The 27,637-nt window shown below is 34.6% G+C and overlaps 1 protein-coding gene across 5 annotated transcripts in view; it reads left to right on the top strand.

Annotated features, from left to right (window-relative positions):
• The first annotated feature begins 2,030 nt into the window (after positions 1 to 2,030).
• Positions 2,031 to 27,637, top strand: part of Macrod2 (mono-ADP ribosylhydrolase 2) — a 1,986,218-nt gene continuing 1,960,611 nt past the window's right edge. For 4 of the 5 annotated variants that reach the window (XM_071608715.1, XM_071608716.1, XM_071608713.1 and 1 more), the window contains exons 1-2: positions 2,031 to 2,315; positions 8,405 to 8,521. In XM_071608715.1, coding sequence (XP_071464816.1) covers positions 2,270 to 2,315; positions 8,405 to 8,521 — 163 coding nt within the window. In that variant the 5' untranslated portion in view covers positions 2,031 to 2,269. Of the gene's footprint in view, positions 2,316 to 6,591; positions 6,669 to 8,404; positions 8,522 to 27,637 lie in introns of those variants that run through there. The other variant, XM_071608714.1, reaches the window with a different exon arrangement.

Raw genomic sequence — 27,637 nt, 5'->3', positions numbered from 1 at the left:
AGGTGCCAAGATTTTCTCCCAATCTGTAAGCTCTCTCTTCATGTTCTTTATTGTTTACTTTCAGTAAAGAGGCTTTTTAGGGGATGGGGTTGTGGCTCAGTGGTAGAGCACTTGTCTCACATGTGTGAGGCACTAGGTTCAATTCTCAGCACCCCATATAAATAAATGAATAAAATAAAGGTCCATCAACAACAAAAAAGAAACTTTTCAGTATGATGCCATCCCATTTATTGGTTCTTTTTTTTTAAAAAAATTTTTTTAAGAGAGCGGGGGGGGGGGAGAGAGAGAATTTTTTTTTTTTAATATTTATTTATTTATTTTTTTAGTATTTGGCGGACACAACATCTTTGTATGTGATGCTGAGGATCGAACCCGGGCCGCATGCATGCCAGGCGAGTGCGCTACCGCTTGAGCCACATCTCCAGCCCTGGTTCTTTTTTTTAATTTGTTTTTTTAGTTGTAGGTGAACACAGTACCTTTATTTTATTTATTTTTATGTGGTGTTAAGAATTGAAACCAGTGCCTCACACATGTGAGGCAAGTGCTCTACCACAGCTCCTTATTGTTTCTTGAATTTACTTCTTGTGCTTTAGGATTCTTATTGAGAAATTCAGCTCCTAAACTGATATGATGGAGATTTGGGCCTACTTTTTCTTCTATTAGGTGCAGGGTCTGTGATCTAATGCCTAGGTCTTTGATCCACTTTGAGTTGAGCTTTGTGCAGGGTGAGAGATAGGGATCTAATTTCATTTTGTTACATATGAACTTCCAGTTTTCCCAGCACCATTTGTTGAAGAGGCTATCTTTTCTCCAGTGTATGTTTTTGCCTCTGTCTTTCTTTGTGAAGAAAGTGTATTCAGTCCTTGATGGAGGACATATTCTATATATGTCTGTTAAGTCTAAATTATTAATTGTATTATTTTAGTTTTATAGCTTATTTATTTAGTTTTTGTTTGGAGGATCTATCTAGTGCCTCATATATGCCAGGCAAGTGCGCTACCCTTAAGTCACAACCCCAGTCCAAAGTTCCGGTTCTTTGAGTTGACATGAGAGAAGGGACAATCAATAGTGTAATGTTTCTACACATTACACAAAAAGCATAATTGGAAGGATAAGCCCTAGGCTGGAGTACTCACAGTTAACTTTTTGAAGGGAAACTTCCTAGTATGATGCACTTTATTGCAGACCTTGCATTTAGCATTTCTAAATAAGAACTAAATATCTTTGGCGGTGCCTGCCTGTAATCCCTGCAGCTCAGGAGACTGAGACAATAGGATTACAGGTTCCAAACCAGCCTCAGCAACTCAGTGAGGCCCAAAGTAATTCAGACTTATGTTTCTAATACAGTATTTTGGTTGTCTACAACTTCCCAGTTCTTAAAACTCTTTGAGTAGCCCAGTTTACCTGTCTTTCTAAACTTCATTGAATTACAATGAAATTTGTAATTATTACTTCAAGGTTGGGCAGCTGATTGCGTAAATTCTTGAACCATTTCTACAATTCTTTCACTTGTTTTGGCCTTATTTGCCCACCCAAAGGAAAGCTTCAGAGCTTTCAGAGCTCGCCCAGAGAGGGCAGTGACAGTGAGCATGGACAATTCCTTTGCACTCACTTTCCTCTCCAGCTTGCATACTTTCCACTTCCTGAGGAGGATTTTGCCCACTGGCTCCTCAGTCACCTGGAGCACTTAGTTTTACAGGCCACGCCCTTTGGTCTTCTCAGAGCGGAGAAGCCAGCTAGAAGCACGCCCCGCTCCGGCGCCTCCAAGGCTCTGCTCCACGCTCCGCCCCCGTCGAGAGGTACTTCTAGCCCTCTCGCGCCCTTGCTCCGCCCACTCCAGCTCCCCAACGTCCTCGGCGTCGGGCCGGAGCCTGCGCCTGCGCCTGCGCCCTGGGGCCGAAGTCGGGGCGCGCCTTGGCTAGAACGCGGAGAGCGGCGGGCGGTGCAGCCAATGGGAGGCGGCGCTGCCTAGCGGCTGGGAGGCGGGGCCTGCGCGGGTGTTAGGTTAGCGCGAGGCGTGACCTAGTTGACAGGCTCTGAGGTGCTGCTGTGGCGGCGGCCGCCGAACTGAGGCGGGTGGGATCCAAAGCCAAGCGCGGGCTGAGGGAGGAGGGCGGCAACTGGAAAGCGGCGAGCGACTCGGGACGCAGAACCTTTTTCACTTTTTCCTTCCCGAGTGCCCCCTCCTAACCCTCCCACTACACACACACCCTGTTTGCCCGTGAGCCTGGGGAACTTGCAGCTTAAAGCCAGCCACCCCCACGGCAACATGTACCCCAGCAACAAGAAGAAAAAGGTGTGGAGAGAGGAGAAAGGTAACCAGCCCGTCGAGTCCTGGGGGGTGCGGGCGGTAGGGGTTGGGGTGGGGGCGGGGGTCAGGCAGTGTGTGCCCCGGCGCCCTCCGCTAGAGCTCCCGCCTCGCGCCCTCCGGCCGGTGCCGCCTCCCTCTGGTGTCGGTGTGTACACACGCGCACACCCGTGCGCGCCTCGCCGTGCACGCGCCGCCCCCAGGCACCTGCCGCTCGCGCACGTGTGGGCGCACGCCCCTTTCTACCTCCAGCCGCACCCGGTCACCTTCTGCCTAGGTGGGGCTGCTGTCGCCTCGCAGGCAGCGTGGAATCCCTTGTACCCTTGGCGCGGTACAAGTTTCTGTGAATCCCAGCTGGGACTTTGGCACCCCTGGCTGGGGTGTCCCACGGACAAGTGTCCGCTGGCAGGCACTCAGGCTGCATTGCCGCTGCGCCTTGGCGCCCCAGAACCCTCATTCATTCCTTCCTCCACCCCAGACTGGTAAAGAGTCCCCATTTTCATGTGTTTATCCCCTTTCTAGGTCCCCTTCCCCAGCTGCAGTGTGACTTTTGAAATCTGAAACTCTAGGGGAAACCTGAAAGGAGCATCTTGTCAGTGAGGATAAGCGCTTTAGAGGAGTCTGAATGGGCTTTTCACTCAGCAATGTATTTCTGTTTTACATCCCCATTCATAGTCTGAAGTTGTTCAGTGCATTGTATGTCACTCAGTGATTGAACCCATTCCTGAATTTTGTGCATATCAAGGCTCAGCCAAATAGGTTAAATTGACAGTAGCATTAATTCCTTTAAGACATACAAGTGTATGATTCAGTCCCCTCCCTTCGTTTCTCTTTCTTTTCTGTTATCACAGATTATATTCTGATGTAAAACTTGATACTGGCATTTCCCTCCCCCCCTCCTTTTTCACCTCTATTCTTTATTTTTTACCTTTCTCACAGATATGTAACAAAAAGAGCTTGTATTGATACTGTTAAGATACGCTAAACTTACATGTTTGGGTGACCGGCTTGAAAATTAGTTTCTTTGATAGTAGCTCTTTAAAACTTGTAGATTTTTTAATTGCAAGTCCTGGCCTTTGAACAGGTGATAGCCAAACGGTGGAGGTGAGAATGGGAATTAAAAAGAATCCTCTATGTAGGGCCTGTTTCCAACAATATATGAGAAAAGGGATAGGAGGATGCCCACCCTCCCAAAGTAACTACCAGGAAGATTTAATGTAACAGTACACACAATTAAAGTGTCCTTTAAAATACTGAAAGATTAGAATGTGTGTCATTTAACTATGTTTTCATGATTATGAGCATGGAGGGCTAAAAATTCTGGTGTCATGGAACAAATGCTGTTGAGAATAAGAGCCTGATATATAAAATGATTTGTTTCTTGCAGTAGTATTTATTTTCCATATATTTTCAACAAGGATACCTTATGAGCTTTGAAAAATCATTTCTACCCATTTTTATTGATGGTCTTGAAATGTTAGCTTTGTATTATTGATGATGATGAAGGTAAAATAGTGGAGACAGACATTGTTTTCAATAATATGAATTGTTGATGAAATTATAGTGAGTACTTAAGAATTATTTTTCTGTTATACTTAAAAAAAGTTCCTAAAGTAACAATGTTATAATGGTTCATTCATTTAACAGCTACACAGTTGGACTGATAAGCAGAAATAAGTCTTTTTAGTGTCTTTTTTTCTCTATTTCTTCTAAAGGAAAAATATAACCAAATTAATATTTTTAAAATAAAGAAGTAGATGCACAAAGAAGGCAATTAAAGTAGTTTTCTCTTATCCAAAACTAAGCTATTTTTGCATGAAATTTAAAGGGAAGAGTTGTGATTTGAAACTTTAATGTATGCTTTATTGTTTTATCAAGATGTTTGTATTTGGAAAATTTGAGTACAAAAATCATATGTATTATTCCATCAAGAAAGCACAAAGAATTTCTAGTACAGCAGAAAAGTTTATCCCACTAGAGAGTTGATGGCATAATATTTTTTGCAGTGTTACTTAAATCCAAAAGAAGGCTTACCCACTTCATTGAAATGTCAAGACACTCTAGAAACATATTTAAACTCAGTATATCATCTAATAAGTAGGTCTGCCTGCTTATATGTTGGGTTTACAGAGGAAGGGTTCATTAGAAAGGTGAATCATTCTTTAAAAAAAAATCTTATATAACGGTAAAGAAATTGTATGTCTGTGGTCTTCAGTATGTTTCATTGTTGAAACAAATAACTAAGGAGTGCTCAAGACCACATTTATTAAGTAGACATTATAGTATTTTAGCCCTAATTCAGAATCAATGTGTATTTCTTTTCTTTTCTTTCTTTTTGGTACCAGGGATTGAACTCAGGGACATGCGACCACTGAGCCACATCCCCAGCCCTATTTTGTATTTTATTTTGAGACAGTGTCTCACTGAGTTGTTTAGCACTTTGCTGTTGCTGAGGCTGACTTGAACTTGTGATCCTCCTGTCTCAGCCTCTCAAGCCACTGGAATTATAGGCATGTGCCACTGTACCTGGCTACTTAATGTTTATTTTCATTTTAAGTATTAGGACTTACTTTTGTTGTTTTTACAATTGGTCTTGTTTTGTTTTGTCTTTATACTTAAACTTTTAAATAAATAGAATGACAGAGGACAGGTTTCATTTCTATATGTACCTTCTGACATTTGCAAAAACTGTAAATTGCTTAATGTCTTTCATCTTATTTCTGATATTGTGGTAATTTCAAATTAGTAATCTAAGGCTTTAAAAGTAGTACTTTTAGCAATTTACAGTCATCTTCCTTTTCCATTTTTGTGTGATAAGTCAGAATTTACTATTCCTTTCAGGCTTTCTACTCTACCAAGATCCTATCTCTTTGTAATACACAGATGATATATATATATATTTTTAATTCACAGAGAAAGTAAATGCTTTAAAACATGAACAGCCTAAATATTCTCTTCCATGGTCTTATTGGTTTGTTTCTTTACATGTTCTTTAGGTTTTTTTCCTATCTTAGAGGAAGCACTTCTTTGTTTCTAAGATAAACTCCACTGCTTGTGTTCTTCATCCCATCTCCTGTAGTTGAGATCTTCTGCCATGATTTATTTGTTCTTGGGTATGTTTTAATTTCTCAGTATCTTTGTGTTCCTCTCTATGCCTGTAACAATTCTCACAGCACTTCACCCTGGAGTTGTTCTCATTTGCCTTCTTTTGCTCACTCCTCCATAGCCTCTTGGATTTTAGTTATATTCTAATGAAACATATGTTCCTAAAATCATTTTGTAATAACTATGATGGTGGTATAAGAGGAGTTACCATTTAAATCCTGTTTGTGTGCTCAGCATTATTCTTATTGCCTTACATGGGTTATCTTGTTTGATTCTCACAACAATCCTATGAGGTAGAAATTATAGGGAAGTATACAGTAGGGTCAAGAGCTCTGAACACAGTTGCCTAGATTTGAATCCTCGTTATTGAGCTATATAGAATCTTAGGTAAGTTATTTGACCCGTCTTCCTTATTTGTCTTGTCTGTACATTGGGAATAATACCAGCCTGCTTACCTTAAAAGGACACTGCAACAAAGATATGCAACATATATTTGCATAATTTAGATTACAACCCCACCAGCACTGTGTACCACCTCAGTGCCAGTTAAAGAAAACAATGGCTTTTATAATTTTTGTGTAATTTTTATTCTTGTAGGAAGAATACTTCTTCTACTTATTCAAATCCTTCTACTTATTCAAATCCTTTTTCCTAATTTTTTCCGCATCTCAATGGGACCTTGTAACCCCAGTGACAAGTAGGTTTTATTTCATTGTTCATCTGTTTGTGCCTGATAAATATGCCTAAGTGCTTTTTAAAATTAAAAAAAAATTGGGGCTGGGGATGTGGCTCAGGCGGTAGCGCGCTCGCCTGGCATGCATGCGGCCCGGGTTCGATCCTCAGCACCACATACAAACAAAGATGTTGTGTCCCCCGAAAAACTAAAAAATAAATATTAAAACATTCTCTCTCTCTCTCTCTCACTCTCTCTTTAAAAAAAAATTAAAAAAAGTTGTTTTTTGAGGTTACATCCCCTCCCCTTTCTTTTCTCTCTTCCCTCCTCTAATCCTTTAGACTAGAAATTTAGGTTATAATTTCCAAATCTTTTTGTAAAATATTTTTTTAGCTGTAGATGAATACAATACCTTTTATTTTATTTATGTATTTTTATGTGGTGCTGAGGATCGAACCCAAGGTCTTGCATGTGCTAGGCGAGTGCTCTACCACTGAGCTACAACCCCAGCCCTAATTTCCAGTTCTTGAAGTTGGACCTTTCTCCAAGTTCAAGATTCTTGATTTCAAGAATGTCCCACAGGTACCTGAAACTCAATTTTTTGACCCTAATCACCTTAGTAAATGTGGTTTGAATGTTACCTCTGATTAAAATACCTTCTTTTGATACGATTGAAGAAGAGCTAGTTGTAGGAGTGTGGAAAAGTATTGAGCTTAGCTTCCAGAGTAGCAGAGGCTATAAGCACTAACACCATTTTCATACCCAGCTTGAAAGAATCTTTTAAAGTGATTATTTTGCTAGGGTTGAATTTCCTTGCATTTTTAAGTTAAATCATCTAAACTACAGTGCCATGTAATAAGCCAAAAGAGAATTACGGTGAGAGTGTGACTGTCATTCACTATATATATCGTGGAGATCTTTGGTAAAGATGCACAACCGCTGACCTATAGAGTGAGGTTGCCAGTGTTAGTTTATATGTTGAATATTAGTAAATCTTAAGTTCTTCCTTGTTTTTTTTTAGTTGTAGAAAAACATAATACCTTTATTTTATTTATTAATGTTTTATATTTATTTTTATGTGGTGCTGGGGATCAAACCCAGTGCCTCATACATTCTAGGCAAGTGCTCCACTACTGAGCCACAACACTGGCCCAAGTTCTTCCTTGTTTTTAAGATTAAAAATTAATTTTCACATTTTTTTTCATTCATTCTAGTAGATCATTTTATGTACCTACTGGGATATGCATAATCAACTTTGAATATTAGTGGTCTGCTCTATAGGGTAAAGTTAAACTTCTCAGCATGGTGTACAAGTTCCTAAATAGCTATGTTTTATCTTGTTTTCAGCTATTTTTCACTTCTGTAGCCAATCACTTTCTGATATTGTATCTTTCATTTTTCATTAAACTAGTTGCATTTCCTTAATTTTAATATTGTTCTGTTGGTCAAAATGTCCTTACTTTCTGCCTCTTTATGGCAAAACTCTATACATCCTTCATGAGTCAGCTTACATATCACTTTTTGGGGGGAAGTTTTCTTGACAGTGTAGTGTATTATAATGTTAATAGCATAACCTGACAGTGAAAGTGCACTTTTATTGGTAATGGCCTTGTAGAATCAAGGAATTATCTTGGTGGCTATATTTTTTCTTTCTTTCTTTTTTTTTTTTTTTTTGTGAGTGTTTTCATTATTTGTACTTACCTGTCTTCATTTTTTTCCCCTTTTATTTGGTACTGGGAATCTAACCTGGGGTGCTTTACTAGTGAGCTACCTCCCCAGCCCTTTTTGTTTTGAGACAGGGTCTTACTAAGTTGCTAAGGGTCTTGCTAAGTTGCTAAAGCTATCCTTGAACTTGTGATCCTCCTGTCTCAGTCTCCTGAGTTGCTGGGATAAGAGGTGTGTTGCACCACTGCGACTGACTTATCTTACCATTTTAAATTTTACCTACATAGGTATTATTTTGTATGTTTTCAGTTTCATGTTTTGTCCTGTGAACTCAAGGTTAAGGATCACCTTTATATCTAGGGTGTATAAACATATCCCCTGATAGGTACCAGGCTGTTAGTAAATACTGATTGAAAGAATAAATGATTTTACTTATTTCTTAGACCATCATGAGAGTGTCTTCTTCATCAGGCTTTGTTTTTATTTTTCTTGCTATTATGAGGTTAATTTGACACCTTCTAACACACATTTTGGTGTTCCTTAAGACCATACTAAGTCTTTGGTTAGTTTAACATGGTTAATATTTAAAGTATAAAATAATTCCAAAGCTTAATAATTAAATACAAATGGAGATTCTGCTTTTATTTTGCAAGAACGTTTACTGAAGATGACCTTAGAGGAGAGACGCAAAGAATACATAAGGGACTATGTTCCTCTCAACACCATTCCATCCTGGAAGGAGGAGATGAAGGGCAAGAACCAAAATGATGGTAAGTTTCTCAGAATATTTTTTAGGTACAAACTGTTCCCATTTATTATGACTCTTGCATGACAGTTGTTGACAGAAATTAATAACATTTAAGAAAGAGATGACATTTTTGTTATTTTGCTGTTTAAATTATGCTTATCATTCAGTTGTTTAGTGTAGGACTGTACCTTAATATAATTTGTGTTTTGAAATATATCACGTTTGTAATATAGTGCTCTTTTTACAGGTACATTTCATTAAAAGAGAAACAATTATTCTGCAGGAGTTTTTAGAGCAAATGCTGTTTAGAGATGTTGCTCTTGCTCTGGTGGTGTGGCATTTTGAGTTTGCTTTGATTAATTTTATTTTTATTGTGTTCCTTTATTTTAAGGATTGCATATTAATTCAAAGAGTATATTAGGAGGAATAGAGAAAAACCAAGTAGGATTTCACAGAATTTTGAGAATATATGTTTTGTGTGGGGTGATATTATGTCTGCATGTAAAAATTTGTATGACAAAATTTACTCTCAAAGTTTTTGTCATTTGATGAGAGTCTAGATTGTGTTAGAATATAGTGAAGTTTTAAGGATTAAAAAGGTACATGAAAAAATTTCTAAGCAAACATAATAAAGTTAATGGATGTTTAACATGCTTACCTCAGAATTAACACTCACTGGTATTAATAATCTGAATATAAAGTTTATTCAAACAGGGTACTTTTTAGGTGCTTAATAGTGAGTAACTGTTTTATAAAATGAACTTGGACCATGTTAATTTCATAGATTGTGGTCTTAGATTGATGGAACCATAACAGGTACAAAGTACCTTGTGCCCTGAAAATGAAGACAAACATGGAATTCTATGGACAAAATCTGTGGGGAGAAACATCCAAATTAGGCTTTGGTGTCTGTGAAGAGAATACATGATCAGGCTTTAGATAGGGTTTTGTGTTTTTAGAAGGGAAAAGCATGTGAGGATGGGAGTGAAAAGGTATGGGTTCTTTTAGACCTTATGTTACCTAGAAATGTTTGATATTGGGCAAGTTGGGTAGTGACTCCACCTCAGGTTCTAATAGTAAATACTGATTGAAATAATAAATGATTTTACTTATTTCTTAGATAAAAAACCCAGCCCTTAATGTACTATTTTTTTTTAAAGAGAGAGAGAGAGAGAGAATTTTTTTTTAATATTTATTTTTCAGTTTTCGGTGGACACAACATCTTTATTTGTATGGTGGTGCTGAAGATTGAACCCAGGCTGCACTCATGCCAGGCGAGCGCGCTACCGCTTGAGCCACATCCCCAGCCCCTTAATGTACTATTTTTATATGTGATAATAACATTGTAGTTCTATTGAAACAACAAAAAAGTGTCATTGGACTAAAGTGTCATTGGACAAGCTGTTTGGGATGTTCACATCTGACTTGTGTCTTAAGTAAATGCAAGTTGTTTTAATAATGGTCTGATTACAGACATCATTGAAAGAAAAGATAATGCTGTGTAGTGGAAAGAATATAGGGCCAGAAATCAGGGAGATAGAGTTCTGGGCTTTGTCTAACCTTGTACCTCTTCATGTTTGAGTCTCAATGTTTTTTCTTCTTTTGTTTATAAGCAACTGGTATTGAATATTCAGCCATTATATATATATACACATATACACACACACACACACACACACACACACACAAACACACACATATATATTTTGTTTATTTTATTCTTTCTAGTGCTTCATTCATCTGATTATCTTTTTTGGTTCCTAATTTAGCTGGTCAGTTTTTTTTAAGGATATAGTACATGATGTTATTTTGAAATCTCCTTTCAAGATAGATGTGGAATTCTGTTCTTGCCAAAATAATTGACAAAGCAGCAGTTGATACCCAGGCTGCTTGGCCCTGTGTTGGACTTGCTTACCTCTTCATGGAAGCTTGGCCTTTCTATTGGTTACTTCCATTTAAGAATTCAGCAGGTAATGCTCTGTAGGGTAGAATTGTGCCGTTTAGAGAAGTCAGAGTTGGATGTTTTCAGAGAAACCATGTGCCAAATAGTGTTCCCCAAATTAGAAAATACACTTAGAATAGCACCTTACATGTTTAGATGCTGTATATTTAATCCTGTCTCTTAGTATGAATTTTATAAGTGATTCATAACTGCTCTATATATTTCATTTTTTTTCCCTTAATGCTTTTTTGAACTTGAAGTCCTTCATGGGGAACTAGGTGATGTCATCAAGATTGTATTTCTGTTAAACAGTGTTTTATTCTTTCATCTAAAATCTGAAATGTTACTTGTTCCTCTCTTTACGACCTAGAAACTGGTGTCTGGCCTCTCCCAGACACCAGTGAAATGGAATGGCTCATTCTATAAGTAATGTTAATTTCTTTATATTATATACATCTTTCAGGTGTACTTTCTTACTGTAACCTATTTACTGCTTAATTATAACAAAATATTAGTAAAGAGAATCTATTTAGTACTATAATAGTTTAAAAGATTTTTAGGGCTGGGGGTATAGCTCAATGGTAGAACATTTGCCTAGCATGCCTGAGGTCCTGGCACTGGATCTCTAGCCCTAAGGGGGAAAAAAAAACCCACTAAAAATATAAATTCAGAGCTAGGCACATTAGCACATACCTATAGTTCCAGCTATTAGGGAGTTGTCTCTGAAGCAGGAAGATCACTTGAGCCCAGGAGCGAAAGTATAAGTGTGTGTGTATATATATTATATTTTACAAAAAATGATATAGGAACAGTATACATATAGGCATATTTTGAAATGTTTAAAGTCATTGCTTATAATTATGTATATAAGTAGGTATTGATATTTACACAAGTTTAATTTTTAAAATATGATACTTTAAATATTAAAATCTGTCTCTAATTCCTTTTCATTTAGTTCTTAACTTTTAGGAAATGGACAATATTTATTGGGTTAGGAAAGTCTATCAATTTTAAACTCAGTAGTTTTTTTATTATCTTTGTTTTCACAGAAGGTCATTTTGCCTTAATATTCCATGGTTACATGGAAAGTTCTTAAGCTTTTGTTTTAAAATTTTTCCTTTGTTCAGATTTCTTTTAGTTAAAAACTTACTAGCTTACACTAGAAAGTTGAAAAAGAGTGGAGTGGCCAGATGTGTAACAATTTTGATTTTGATTTTAAGTCATCCTTAAAGATTAAAAGGAAACGAAAAATCACTAAATAAGATAAATATCAATGTTTATATGAAATGGAGGAAGAAAGTAGATGTTATTTTTTACTTTAATTTATTATTTTGGTAATATTGAAAAGTTATGGATCAGAAGAGAAAAGAATAACAGGTGATTAGCCTTCCCTCCCCAAAATAGCTCATTACAACCTATCATTTGCTTATTGTTCATGTTCATATTTGTCAACTATTATTAGCAAATCTCTGGAGTTGTATGCTTCCAGTTACATCTTTCTCTGTTAGCAATTGGGTAATATTCTATTTCATTTGTCTGTTGGTATGTTGTAGGAAGTTTTAAGTTTTCTGTTATTCTCTTTGGCTAATACCTGGAATAATATCTTATGTGTAGTTGGGCTTGGTCAGTGTGTTAAATAAGGATGCTTATCTACGAGGGACAATTTTCTATCCCCCAACCAGTTTTAATCATGGGCATTAAAAAAATGTATGTATAAAGAGAGTAGGTTAATAAACTTTCATGCATTCACCAATCAATTTCAACAGGGAATACACAGCCAATTTTATTTAATTTATGCCATTGCTCCTTGGATCTTCCTTCCAGACTATTTTGAAGCAAATCGTACATACATTTCTATTTTTTCTGGTGTGTGTGTGTGTGTGTGTGTGTGTTTGTGCATGTGTGTGTATGTGTGTGTGTATAATACATATATATGCATATGGCTGTATCTTTAAAAGACACTTTTTTGTTGTTTCAATAGAACTATAATGTTATTATCACATATAAAAATAGTACATTAAGGGCTGGGGTTGTAGCTCAATGGTAGAGCGCTTGCCTAGCGTGTGTGAGGCACTGGATTTGATTCTCAGCACCACATGTAAGTAAGTAAGATAAAGGTCCATTGACAACTAAAAAAATTAAATTACTAATTAATATAATTAACTATCTAATTAGTATTTACATTTTCCCTTTGTCTCATAAAGTTTTTTTAACAGTTGATTTATTTGAATCAAAATTTAAACAACATTATTGTATTACAATTAATCAATAGTTTTAAGTCACTTTAATTTAGTTAGTTTTCTTCCTATCCTTTTTTTCCCTCTTATTATTTAACACACTAAGCTGTTTGTCCTGCAGAAATTTTCATTTTTTTATTGCTGACTATATCATTGTGGTATCCTTTAGTACATTGTGATGTTTCTCTATTTTTTAGAGTTGATGGTTCTATCCAGAGACTTATTAAGACATATTTAAAATTTTTTGAAGAATGCTATGTGGATTATTGGGCATTTTTTTGCATTATATCACAAAGCACATAATGTCTTGAGTATCTCTCTATGGTAATAATATTTATCACTGGATTCAAGTATTGTCAGTCTGCTCTATATAGTTGTAAAGTTTCCTATCATTTTTTTTAACCCTAAGTAGTTATTGATAATTGTTACTTAGTTGTTTTATTTTATTAGGGATTTCAAAATAGTGTTTGAATTTTATGTTTCCTTCATTTATTAGTTGGACTTTTATAAGGAGTAATTTTCTCTTATCAGCTCTTTGGTCATTGTAATTCATACACAAAAGGAAGAATAAAAATTTTAGATTTTCCTTATTTACCAGTTTTCAGATTGAGTTGATTCCCTCATATCTTCCAAAGGTGATCAAAGAGTTCTTTCTAAATTTTGATTTTCATTTTGAATCTCTATCTCTGTCATTTACCTCTCTCACCTTTACCTTCTCCCTCTCTTTCTCACATATGTTAAGTGAGGTTGCTTCAGTAGTTAAGTTTACAAAAGGTGTGTTGAAAGTGAACCTTCCATCATAAACACACAAAAAAACTAGTCCCAGGATATAGTAGAAAGACAAGTCATACATAGATATATAAACCGTTGAATGGATAGATAAAATAAAAGATGTCATTGCTTCTTTGTAGTGACAATAGTTTTAGTTTTTGGGTTTAATGTTTATGTGTTCTGCTTCCCTTCAGTATTTCCCTGCTAAGCTTCCAATGAATACCACCCAAAGAAGAAATGTTGTTACTCTCTGAATGAAGCAAAGCATTGGCAAAGACTCTGCCAGGCTTATGCTAATATTTGACTGGCAGAGAAAATAACTATGGCTACAATTTAGAATGTCTTTGAAGTCATTATTTTGAATGTTTGAATATCAGTGGGAGAAATAAAATAATACATGATGAGAATGAGTTAGGTGAAAACCATACAATTACTGTATTCAAGTATGAGAAAATATTTAAAAAATTGTCAATTTAGAAGGAAGCTTCATATTTTATATGCATGTATATATTCAAATTTGCTTTATAAGTCATTTGGAGAACACTTAACTATAAAATGTCTGAAAACATGCAGTCTTTGGAAATTTGACTTTCTCTACACTCCATTTTTTTGAGGGGTATGGAAATATTTTGATATACATAGGTTGGTTAGAGGCACATTTATAATCCTTTTTTTATATTAAGCATTAGCACGATAGCTTAAAAGTTCAGCCTTATTTTTTAAAAAATTTTTCGTTAAACTAATTTCTGTCTTAACTGTTTCTAATAATCATGGATGACCAAAGAAAACTTCAAACTTCTGAATCTCTCAGTCTATTCACTTTTAGATCTAATTTCAATATAGGTTTTGAATTTTGTGTTATTTTATTTATGTCCCAAGCTAGTTTCTTCTTCTTTTTTTTGGTGGAGGGTACCAGGGATTGAACTCAGGGGCACTCAACCACTTAGCCACATCCCCAGCCCTCTTTTGTATTTTATTTAGAGACAAGGTCTCACTGAATTGCTTAGTGCCTGGCCTTTGCTGAGGCTGGCTTTGAACTAGTGAGCCTCCTGTCTCAGCCTCCCGAGCTGCCCAAGCTAATTTCAGTGTAGGTATTGAATTTTTGTATTTTTTTTTAGCTATGTCCCAAGTTAAAAGTGATATTTAGAAATAATCAAAAGAAGGTATATGTTAATCTAATCCTTTTTTAAATACCAGTACATAGTCTAGTATTTTTATCAACTATTTTTGAATGTCAATATGTTTATTAATCTTCAGGACTTTGGAAATAATATAATCATTTACCCTACAGAATATTACATGGAGAAGGGTGAGGGACCATAAAGATAACAGAAACTTAAAAAATGCGATTAGCGGGCTGAGGCTGTGGCACAGTGGTAGAGTGCTTGCCTAGCACATGTGAGGCGCTGGGTTTGATCCTCAGCACCACATAAAAATAAATGAGTAAAATAAAGGCACTGTGTCCATCTACAACTAAAAATACTTTAAAAAAATTCGAATAGCTAAGATAAGGTAAATTCTGTTCCATATTTGTAAACTGTGTTAACTACATTATTTTATTAAATGTTCGATTGTTGTGTTTTGGAAGACAGAGTGCAATTTAAAATGACTAAACAGTTTGGAAAATGGCTTTAAGAACAGGATGGAATTAAATTAAGTAGAGGTAAAAATTGGAAAAGAAAATAGACCCCTTTTTATATTATCATATTTTATATTATCATATTCAGTTTGAGCATTATACTTTAATATAATCTATAGAGTAGAAGTAATATAATCTGTAGAGTAGAAGAAGGCTAAAGGCAAAACACTGCAGCTTCTTGGATACAAATCCTTTATTTTGATAGTTGGTGGTTTTATTTTTCCCTCATAAATAATCTTAAAATGAATTTAATTAAAATTTTGTACTTCAAGTATCTGAGAGCACTCTGTCTTATTCTTTAAACAGTTATGCATAATGTTTCCATTACTTGCAAAGATACACAACTAGAATTTATATTAAAAATAGACATTTTTTTTTTGTTTTAGAAGTGAAGGTAAAGACTAAAGAATAAAATTCTACTTGGCCTCCATTATCTTCTGGGCTCTTTTCCTCTTTGTCCTCTTAATATACCAATCCCTTTCTTGGCTTTTGCATTTAGCCACACTGTCTTTCTTTCTGTTTCTTGAGTGTGCAGTGTTTCCGCACACTACTGAGCCTTAATGTGAAATTTTGCTCACCACTTATCATACTTTCTTAGTTTTATCATCTTTCGGTGCTAAGCCTGAAAGCCCACTATTCTCTGTGAACTCTTCCTTGCTTCCTTACTCTGAAGCAGTGTATTATATACTTTCATAAAGCTATCTTCCTTTTCATTGAGTGTTTATAGCAATTGGTTTTTATATACTCAGCAGCGGGAATATCTCATTAGGATCTGTCTCCTTTATGACACTGTAATTATCTTGAATATAGGACTGTTTAATCTTAACTCTCTTTTTTATCTCTGGCATCTGGCATAGTGCTTGGTATATTGTAGGCACTCAGTGAATATTTGTTGCATGAATTGAATAAATGATAAATTGCATTTACCTGTTGATATTTTTATACAGTATTTTCTTTCTACCTTTCATGTATTGGAAAAATTCACATGGAAATTAAAGGCTTAGAAATTAAGCCAGATGCTTTTTAATATAGGCAATAAATACTCTGCATTTTTTAAAATATAAGATTGGTTTTATTAAGTTTTAGATTTGATGGGGGCTGGGGTTGTAGCTCAGAGGAAGAGTGCTTGCCTGGCATGCATAGGGCTCTTGGTTTGATCCTCAGCCCACATAAAAACAAAAAAAAGGTATTGTGTTCACCTACAACTAAAAAATAAATGTTAGGGGTTTCGATCCTCAGCACCATGTAAAAGTAAATAAATAAAAAATAAAGATATTTTAAAAAAATAAATAAATGTTAAGAAAAGTTTTAGATGTGATAAATTTCAAAAAGATTTTACTAAACTATTACATAGATATATAACTAGTTGAGACAAGGATAAGAATTAATGTGTTTTGTGTATTCTACAGCATTGTATATTGTTATTTTATTATATTTAGTAACTGAACATCATGTTTTCAGCTTCAGCAAGCTTTATTACTAACAGATTAAGTTAAATGAGTGAAAATGTAGACACTTAAGCTTGTTATATATTTTAAATGTGGAATAATAATTTTAAAGTGTTGCCATTCTCATTGCATTTGCTTTAGTAGTATTGTTCTTTGAGACATCAATCAACTATAAGAAATTAATTTAATACTAAATCCTGTCTAAGTCCTTTACTGAGTTGGTTTGCTTCAAAAAAGACCTTGTCTATAGACAGAATTTGGTCCCCTTTGGAAGAACTAATAAAAAACAATAACTTACAAGAATTTTGAGAATGGTATTTACACTTGAGTATGAAAACATTGAAAAGTTCTGTGTAATGATATTCTTATAGTATTTACAAATACTAAACAAGTGTCAAGTATTTGTGAGGTGTAAAATGGAGAAAAAAAAAGATTGTGAATTTTATGGGAATTCATGAAACACTTTATACTTCTGTTATTTCCCTGCTTTATTCTTCTCTGGGTTTTTTCTTTTTTATCTATCTGTCTGCTTGTCTGTCTGTCTACCTATCTATCTATCTATCTATCTATTTATTTATTTATTTGTTGTAGTTAGACACAATATCTTTAATTTATTTATTTTTATGTGGTGCTGAGGATTGAACCCAGGGACTTGCCCGTGCTGAGTCACAACTTCAACCCCTCCTCTGGGTTCTTTTAATTGTTTTCCAAGATTATTTTGACAGTGGATAGATAAGATTTATTGTACACTGCATGATCACTGTTATGTAAATTGTCCTTGTATTAAACTTGTTTTTGAAATAAAAACAAACCCTAAATATTTTTAATTTTTTGATAAAGATGAATTGCTATTGAGAACAGAAGATGAAAAGTTTTCTATATATTTTTTAGGTCTATAACTTCATATATGTACTATGCTAATTTTATTTTTAACATATCAAATGAATTATATTAATAAATGTGGATTTTACTTAAATACATTTGGTCCATGCACACAGATTGAGAGAGATTACAGACTGGTGGTAACCAAAGCCAACATTTTCCCCCCTTTTCTCCCCTCTGACAATATTTCTATGTGAAAGACTCTTCATAATGCCTCTTCTTCTTTCAAATTTATTTATTAATTTCAAATTGACAGATACAGTTGTATGTATCTTATAATGTCTTTGTCTTTCCTGAAATAGTTGTTGTTTATTTATTTTTTATTTTTGTGGTGCTGGAACCTCATGCATGCCAAGCTAGTAAATACTCTATCACTAAACATACCCTCAATCCTAGTCACTGAATTTCTGTATAAGTGTTCAAAATAAGAATTTACATACAGGTTATTGTCTTATCTAAGTCTTTGATTTGGAAATAGGTTGGGGATTACTGATATAATGAGTATAGATAATGAGTGCAGTTCAACAAAAGTAGCCATGTGCATGCCACAGTAGTGGAAAAATGTAGGTCTTTGAACAGAAGTAGTACACAAAGAAACTTTAATTTGATGAGAATGATATTTTTGTGACGATGCATATAATGATTTAGAGTGTAGAAGTTTTCATTTCTTAATATCTTTTTTGTTTCTCCAAAATTACCCACTTACATTTTTTTTTTTTTTTTTGCTGCAGATTTAGCTGTCCTTTCATACATCAGACTTTTTTTTCCCTCGCCAGTACTAAGTATTGAACCCAGGGTGCTCTACCACTAAGCTATGTCCTGAGCCCTTTTTATTTTTTATTTTGAGACAGGGTCTCCCTGATTTCACCAAGCCTGGTCTTGAATTTGTGATCCTCCTGCTTCAGCCTCCTGAGTTGCTGGGATTACAGGCATGTGCCACCATGCCCAAGTCTGTCATACCTTTTCTATGTCTGTTTTTCACATGAGTTCCTCGCTTCATTTCTCTTTGTATCCTTTAATAATTCAGTACATCCTTTCTTGACTAATCTTTGTGCTATTTTTCAGGAGTTCTCCAGCTTCCCAACCCACTCTTATAAGACTCTAAATAATGTACTTTCTTATTGTGGTAAAATATACACAACATAAATTTTGCCATATAATTTTTTTTTAAGTATTGGGTAATTGTTTTTACATTTGTAATTCAGTGACATTAAGTACAGTTACAGTGTTGTATCTGTTTTCAGAAATTTTTCTCATTCCCAAATGGAAATGTTGTGTCCATGAAACATAACTACCTATTCTTCCTTCTCTACCAACTCCTGTTACTCTTTTATCTGATGTTTGTTTCAGTCTCTGTAAATTTGTGAGTTCCGAATACCTCTTGAAAGTGGAATCATAATAGTCTTTGGCATATTGCATTTAGCATAATGCTTTCTAGATTTATCCACAATGTAACATGTATGAGAATTTTTAATATTTTTTAAGGCTGAATAATATTCCATTGTATGTATATGTAATACTCTGTTTATTCATATGTTGGACATTTGAGTTGTTTCCACCTTTTAGCAGTTGTGAATAATGCTGCTGTGAACACTAGTATACAAGATTTTTTTTGGGGGGTGTACTAGGGATTGAACTCTGGGGCACTCAATCACTGAGCCACATTTCCAGCCCTATTTTGTGTTTTACTTAAAGACAGGGTCTCACTGAGTTGCTTAGTGGCTCCCTTTTGCTAAGGCTGGCTTTGAATTTGTGATCCTCCGGCCTCAGTCTCCAGAGCCACTGGGATTATAGGCACCCAGCTATGAGATATTTTTGAGTCTCTATTTTCAGTTCTTTTGGTATATACGTAGAAATGGAATTGCTGGATCATATGGTGATTCTGTGTTTAAGTTTTTAAAGAAAGAGTGCCATTTTCCACAGTGGGTGTATCATTTTACATACCATCAGTACACAAGAGATCTAGTTTCTCCATGTTTTTGATTGATACTTGTTGCTGTTGATTGTCTTTACAAAGGCTTTTTGACCATCTGTATGTCTTTGGAGAAATGTCTGTTCAAGTCCTTAGCACATTTAAAAAATTTTTTTTTGTTGAGTTCTGAATATTAATCTCTTATATCGACATGACTTGCAATATATCCCCCCTCCCACATCTGTGGATTGTCTTCACTGTCTTACTGCTGTCCCTTGATTAAAAAGTTTCAAATTTTGATGAAGTGCCTTATTTCACAAGTTTCTTTGAATGTTTTCTGGAAAATCTTAGGGGAAAGGAAAAAAGAGAAGGATTGAGTTAGTCTTCTGTCTCCAAGGATAGTTGGTACAGTCCTAGCTAAGATTGTTATGAGCAAGGAGTGGAAGTGGTACGTATAACTTCTTTTTTGGTACATGTGTCTTTCACTCAGTCATATGGCCATATTTAAATGTAAAAGAGACTGAAAATTGTAATGTTCCATGCTCAGGAAGAGGATGAAGCTGGAAACTAATTTTGGTGAATAGTTAAGTTTTATTATACTAAAATACACAGTTTCTTAAACAACCATATTCTATTGAATCAGCTGTAAGACACTGTTGTTTTATATTCCATTAAGGAAGAGGGAAAAATAAAGCACTGCTAATTAAATGATTGCATGCTGCATTCTTTTGATAAAATTTTATACTTATTTTAAAATTTGTTCTCTTTACATATACATGACAGTATATTTTGACATATTACACATACACGGAATATAACTTATTTATATTAGAATCCCGTTCTTGTTGTACATGATGTAGAGTTTCACTGATTGTGTATTCATATATGAACATAGGAAAGTTATATCTGACTCATTTTACTGTCTTTCCTATTCCCATCCTACCTCCCTTCCCTTCATTCCCCTTTGTCTAATCCAATGAACTTCTACCCTTCCCCCACCCTTGTTTGTGTTAGCATCTGCATATCAGAGAGAACATTTGGCCTTTCATTTTGGGGGGAATTGGCTTATTTCACTTAGCATGATAGTTTCCAGTTCCATCCATTTATCAGCAAATGCCATAATTTCATTTTTTATGGCTGAGAATATTCAATTATGTACGTATACTACATTTTTTTAATTCATTCATCTGTTGAAGGACATCTAGGTTGATTCATAGCTTAACTATTGTGAATCAAGTTTCCATGAACATGGATGTGATTGTGTCACTGTAGTGTGCTGATTTGATGTCCTTTGGATATATACCTAGGAGTGGGATAACTGGATCAAATAGTGGGTCCATTCATAGTTTTCTGAGGAATCTCCATACTGCTTTCGATAGTGATTGCACCAGTTTGCAGTTCCACCAGCAATGCATGAGTATACCTTTTTCCTCACTTCCTCGTTCACATTTATTGTTATTTATATTCTTGATAATTGCCATTCTGACTGAAGAGAGGTAAAATCTCAGGGTAGTTTTAATTTGCATTTCTATAATTGCTAGGGATGTTGAACATTTTTTCATATATTTGTTCACCAGTTGTATTTCTTCTTCTGTGAAGTACCTGTTCAGTTCCTTTGTCTATTTACTGATTGGGTTATTTGTTTTTTTGAGTTCTTTATATATCTTGGAGATTAATCATCTTTTTGAGGTGCATGTGGCAAAGATTTTCTCTTATTCTGTAGGTTATCTTTTCATGTTCTCGACTGTTTCCTTTGCCGTGAAGAAGCTTTATAGTTTGATACCTTCCCACTTATTGATTTTTTATTTTACTTCTTGCACTTGTAGGAGTCTTGTTGAGGAATTCAGTTCCTAAACTGACATGATAGAGATTTGGGGCCTACTTTTTCTTCTAGTAGGTGCAGGATTTCTGGTCTAATGCCTAGGTTCTTGATCCACTTTGAGTTGAGGTTTGTGCAGGGTGAGAGATAGGGGTGTTAATTTAATTTTGTTATGTAAGAATTTTCAGTTTTCCCAGCATCTTTTGTTGAAAAGGCTATCATTTCTTCAATGTATGTTTATAGTGCCTTTGTCTACTTTGAGACAACTGTATTTATATGTTTGTCCCTGTATCTTCTATTCTTTTTTTTTTGTACTGGGCATTGAACTCGGGGAATTGACCACTGAGCCACATCCCTAACCCTATTTTGTATTTTATTTAGAGACAGGGTCTCACTGAGTTGCTAAGTGCCTCGCTGTTGCTGAGGCTGGCTTTAAACTTGCAATATTGTTGTCTCAGCCTCTGGAGTCAGTGGGATTATAGGCGTGCGCCACCATGCCTGGCTTGTATTTTCTGTTCTGTACCATTGGTCTTCATGTCTGTTTTGGTGCCAAGACCCTGCTGTTTTTGTTACTATAGCTCTATAGTATAATTTAAGGTCTGGTATTATGATGCCTCCTGCTTCACATTTCTTGCTAAGGATTGCTTTGGCTATTCTAGGCCTCTTTATTTTTCCAAATGAATTTCATGAGTGCTTTTTCTATTAAAATTTTATCTTTTAATAAATAAAAAGTAAAAAATAAAACTTTGTCTCTTTCAATAAAGGTACAGTAGAAGTCTTAGATTTACTTAGTTATTAATTTTATTATATCCTCTTTGAATATACATTGAAAATATAAGTGAAATAAATTGGTTAAGGTGTTGCTAAAATGTCTTGGCATTCAGAGTTCAATATTTCTGAAATTTTTTCCCCACCTAGTTGTTGATCTTTGTGTTTTCCCACAACATCTTGTTTCTGTGCACTTAGGAGAGTTGGTGGTGTAGCATTACTCAAAAATGTACTCTATTTTTTTATCTGGGATTTTCTTTTAAACCACAGATATCTACCTATTGGTGTTTTCTTGATCTTAGCTGGTGGTGTTAATGAAACGTCTTCAGCTAATTACTAGTATTCCTCTTCTTTGCTCATTTTTTTTTCTTTTCTTTTTTCCTGGTGTGCTGGGGATTGAACCCAGGGCCTTGAGCATGCAAGGCAGATACTCCACCAACTGATCTATATCCTCAGTCCCTCAAATGTTGGTTATATTGCCTGAAATGTTGAGAGGTTACAGTTGTTCTGTTATTAGACCAGAAATAATAAATAAGTTCTTCTACAAGCAGAGAAAACTATGTTGTTATCAACAACACAGTAGCACCAACTACAAATGCCTTAATAGTACAAAGACACCTTCCAATTTCAGAGATGTTAAAATGTTTTAAAAAGGAGCATCTTAGAATTGAAAATATAGAGTATGTTGAATTTATTTTGGAATTCAGGTTTTTATATCTTAATATTTGGGATGTTTTGTTTCCTTAATGATGCCAAGCCTAATATTTTTATACTGTTTATTTTGAGTTTTTACAATAATTACATTTTAGTTTATCATGATATTTAGTTTGGAAAAACGTGATGTGGTGGTAACATGGGTGACTCCAGCTACTTTAAACGTCAAAGGGAACTTTTTGAGGCATTGGCTCAAAGTTATAAGAATTTTATTTTAGAACAATATAGAAAAATTTAGATATTAGTTTCTTCTGAATGGTGTCAACTTTGACATTGTATTTTCTGTCATTGGAAGCATGTGTTCCTGGAGGTTTTGGATAAAAATCACTCAGACATAATAAAAGCAATTCATTCACTGGGAGGTGATTGAACAATATATTTTGTAATGTGTCTTGACTATAAAGATTTTTATTCTAAAATAATTTAACTTGGTACTTAGTGGTTTCCCTTTTTCTGATCCCCAGTAATGTATTTTAACAATATTTTCTGTTGGGGATTGAAGCACCTATGAATTTTGTTTCTTTTCTATTTTTTATTGATAGTGAAAGGCTGGCAACTAAATGCAGATCTGCATTCTGTTTCTAATTAAGTGATTAAATACACTGAGCCAAGTCATTCTTTGAAACACTGATTGGCACAGTGGGAGGATAGAGCTAAGGAATGGTATATTTTTCTTTGCAGATTTTACTTGCAAGATATCGTACCTAATTTTCCTTGAAGCACAATCTTCTATCTCTAATTAAATAGTTCTGTGGGACTGAAGGTGTGGTTTTATGGTAGAATAGTTGCCTAGCATACAGGGGTCCCTGGGTTCCATTCCCAGCATCACAAAAAAAAGTCCCTTTGTTGGTTTTATGAGGGCTTAGTTGCTAAAAGGGCCACTGTGGATTTTACTTTTAATAATAATAAATGAAAATTTGGGGAAATGGCCTACTTTTCTATTCTCTTTCCCCTTCTTCTCTCTTTTTAAAATTTTGTTATTGACGTAGAGTTAGTGACCAGACTTTTTGGAATAATTAGTACTTATACAGTTAAGTGAGGAATTCAAACAATTAAGTGAGGAATTCTTCTTTCTCCTTAGTAGTTCAAATGATCATTACTGAGATTCTTACTATACCTTTGGGGAGCAAATTAAATAGATAAAAGAAAGCCTACTTTTAGGAGGACAAATAGGTAGATATACTTTTTTCTTATTTTTTTCCCATATACCCAAATTTAGTTGTCAGGTTGTCAAAAGATTTTTTTCTGAGTTGTCTATATGTTGTAACTGTAATACTTCTAACTTAGTTTTGGCTATACATAGCTTGCTAATGGGATTTAAAGAGTGTTGAACTCTGTTCATGGTATGCTGTGAGTTGGTTTATGTAGACTTTTATGGAAACAATATGATGAAAGAATGTTGTAACATTTTTCTAAATATTTCTGCATCTCTGTGAGAAAGATCTTCCTATATTCTACTGGCACTATTCCTAATAGGCTATATGAAGTACTTCTTATTTAAAAATAAGTATATGGTATCTCAGTTTGCATATGGATTGGATTCCACTAATTTGGTAATGAAAAAGTGTTTAAAATTTTGAATTTTGTCTATTAATTGGCATTAGCCACTTGAATAAGGCTCTGTGATTATTTCTTAAAATGAATCTAATTATTTACAGATAATTAATTCTAATTATTTATGTAACTTTCCTTTAAATTTTCTTTGTATAAATTAAAAAGTTATTTTAAACATATGATAAAACTAATTATAAATCAATTTTTATGCTAGACATTATTTTATATCGTGTGGTATGATATAAAGGTATTAGAAACCACTTTGAGTGGTCACAACTATACATTTATATCCCTTTGTATTTATAATTTGTTGCATTTTTATAAACCAAAGAAGTATATTAAATCATGGTCATTGTAAAGCATTTAAAAGACATAAAAGAGTTAAAAATGCTATATTCTCTAGTTCAAAAAAGGTAAATACTGTTAGTGTTTAAGTGATTACCTTTCTAGATCTTATGTATTTCTAATTTCATTTAATGCAACATCATAAAAAAAGTATTGTTATAAGCATTAAGAAAAATAGCGATGGGCTGTAGCTGTGGCTCAGTGGTAGAGTGCTTGCCTAGCATATGTGAGGCACTGGGTTCGATTATCAGCACCACATATAAATAAATGAATAAAATAAGGTCCATACATCTAAAAAAATATAGGAAACTCTTAAAAAATAATAGGGAGTTTTTATTTTTATGAAAGCCTAAAAACTATATGAAATAAGTAATAATGTTATGGGAAATTAAGGCCCAGAGAGGTTAAGTGCATGGTTAATCCAGCCAGTCTAACACTAGAGTCTGTTCTCTTAGTCATGCTGCCTCTTTTATTTTTATAAATACACTATTGGACATATACTTGTGTATGGTATTTTGCTAGGGTGTTTTTTTTTTTTTGGGTGGACTGCTGAACCACATCCCTAGACCTGTTTTGTATTTTATTTAGAGACTGGGTCTCACTGAGTTGCTTAGCATCTTGCCACTGATGAGGCTGGCTTTGAACTTGTGATTTTGAACTTTGTGATTTGAACTTTGATTCTCCTGAGTTACTGGAATTACAGGCGTGTGCCACAGCACCCGGCTTTTGCTTTTTTAAAGTAAAAACTATTATACATGGTGCTTTGGGAGCTTGCTTTTTACCACTTAAAACTATATTTTGATAATCTTTTCTTGCTTTAAAAAATGGCTATATGCTTTTTACCATAACTCATTTAAATTTATTTATCATAAATTATTCTTGAAAAACTCTCAGGTTTTTTCAAAATTGTGAACAAGGTTGCATTGAATATGTTTGTAGTCTCTCTCTCTCTCTCTCTCTGTGTGTGTGTGTGTGTGTGTGTGTATTTCTTTGAAATAAATTCTGAAAAGTGAAATTGTTGGGTCACAGGCAGTTCACATTTAAAATTTTAATAGAGCTCCCTAATTATTTTCCAAATGCCTGAAACAGTTTATGTAAATATCAGTATTGTTATGAATACTTGTTTTCTCATAACTTTCCCAGCAAAGGTGGGATGAGTCCTTGATTTTTGCCAGAGAAGATAAAAACTTTTGCTAAAACCTTGTTGTTGTTATTAGCATTTCTTCAAATGAAAGAGGCATGTTAAAATAACCCAGTTTTATTGTGTTGTGGTCTATTTGATTCTTGAAATTGAGAAGGGTTTGTTTGGTATACATAGATGCTCCATGGTTTGGGACATAAATATTTATGATTGTTTTGTCTTGTTGATGTATAATTCCCTTAAGCAGTATGAAATGTCCTTATTTGTCCCTTCTGATTAACTTTGGCTAAAAGTCCACTTTATCTGATATGAGGATAGAACCCTCTGCTTGTTTACACCATCCATGTGAAAACCTTTACTCTGTGGATGCCTTTGCCTTTGGAGACAGCATATTTTTGGGTCTTGTTTTTTAATCCAGTCTGCATGTCTTTGTCTTTTGATTGATGAGTTTAGGCCATTAATGTTCAGGGTTATTACTGAGATATGATTGGTATTCCTGGTCATTTGGGCTTATTTCTAGTTTTTAATTTGAATTAGTTTCTCCTTTGATCAATTATTCCTTTAGTGTAGTTACTCCCTTTGCTGGTTTTACTTTTTTGTTTTTTTCATTTCATCTTTATGGAATATTTTGTGAAGAATATTCTGTAGTGCAGATTTTCTAGTTGCAATTTTTTAAATTTTTGTGTTATCATGGGAGGTTTTTATTTTATGTTCAAATCTGAAGCTTAATTTTGCTGGGTATAGTGTTCTTGGCTGGCATCCATTTTCTTTCAGAGCTTGGAATATGTCATTCCAGGACCTTCCAGCTTTGAAAGTCTGGGTTAAGAAATCAGCTGAGATTTGTGTTTGTTTCCCCCTATGCATAAACTGATAGTTTTCTCTGGCAGCCTTTAAAATTCTATTCTTATTCTGTATATTAGGCATTTTCATTTTAATGTGCCTTGATGTGGGTCTGTTGTAATTTTGTACATTTGGGGTCCTGTAAGCCTCTTGTATTTGATTTTCCATTTCATTCTTCAGGTTTAGGAAATTTTCTGATATTATTTCATTCAAAAGATTGTGCATTCCATGGTTAATACCTCCATGCCTTCATCTATCCTGATAAATCTTAAATTTGGTCTTTTCATATTATCCCATAATTCTTGGAAGTTCTATTTATGGTTTCTTAACATCCTTCTTCTGTGGTCAACTGTGCTTTTAAGATTATATATTTTGTCTTCATTGCCTGAGATTCTGTCTTCCAAGTGGTCTAGTCTGTTGGTGATGCTTTCTAATGAATTTTTAATTTGGCTTATTTTTCCTTCATTTCAAGGATTTCTGCTTTTTTTTCTTCAGAATCTCTGCCTTTTTATTGCAGTGATCTTTCACTTCTTGTATTTCCTCTCTGATTTTATTTCTTTTTTCATTTTTTTTTTAAATTTATAGATGGACACAACACATTTATTTACTTTTATGTGGTGCTGAAGATCAGACCCAGTGCCTCACACATGCTAGGCAAACCCTCCGCCGACTGGCTGCAATCCCAGCCCTGATTTCATTTCTTTTACTGTACTTTACTTCGCAGATCAGTTTAACTATGTACATTCTGACTTCCTTCTCTGATAATTCTTCCAATGTGGTGTTGATGAGTTCTGTTATTGGATTTTCTTGGCTTAGGGCGATTTGTTGCCTTGCTTTTTCATGTTGTTTGTATGTCTATCCATCTAACAGTATGAATCTGAGGCAGTAGAGTTTCTACCTTGTGGACTTATAATGTCTATGAAGGTTTCCAGGACGTCATTATTTAGGGGGAGACAAATAATAACCACCACCAATACAAAAAAAAAATATACAGCATTAAATCGAATAGTTCCTACTATGATGCCTACAGTGTTAATTATCACAATAAACAGAAATGATATAATCATATGTTATTGCTTATACTAAAAACAGTAAGTCTGCAAAAGGGCTTATAATTTCAAATGGT

This window comes from Marmota flaviventris, chromosome 2, assembly GCF_047511675.1.
Source record: "Marmota flaviventris isolate mMarFla1 chromosome 2, mMarFla1.hap1, whole genome shotgun sequence".
Taxonomy (NCBI): Eukaryota; Metazoa; Chordata; class Mammalia; order Rodentia; family Sciuridae; genus Marmota; species Marmota flaviventris.
This window is presented reverse-complemented; position numbering and strand designations above follow the sequence as displayed.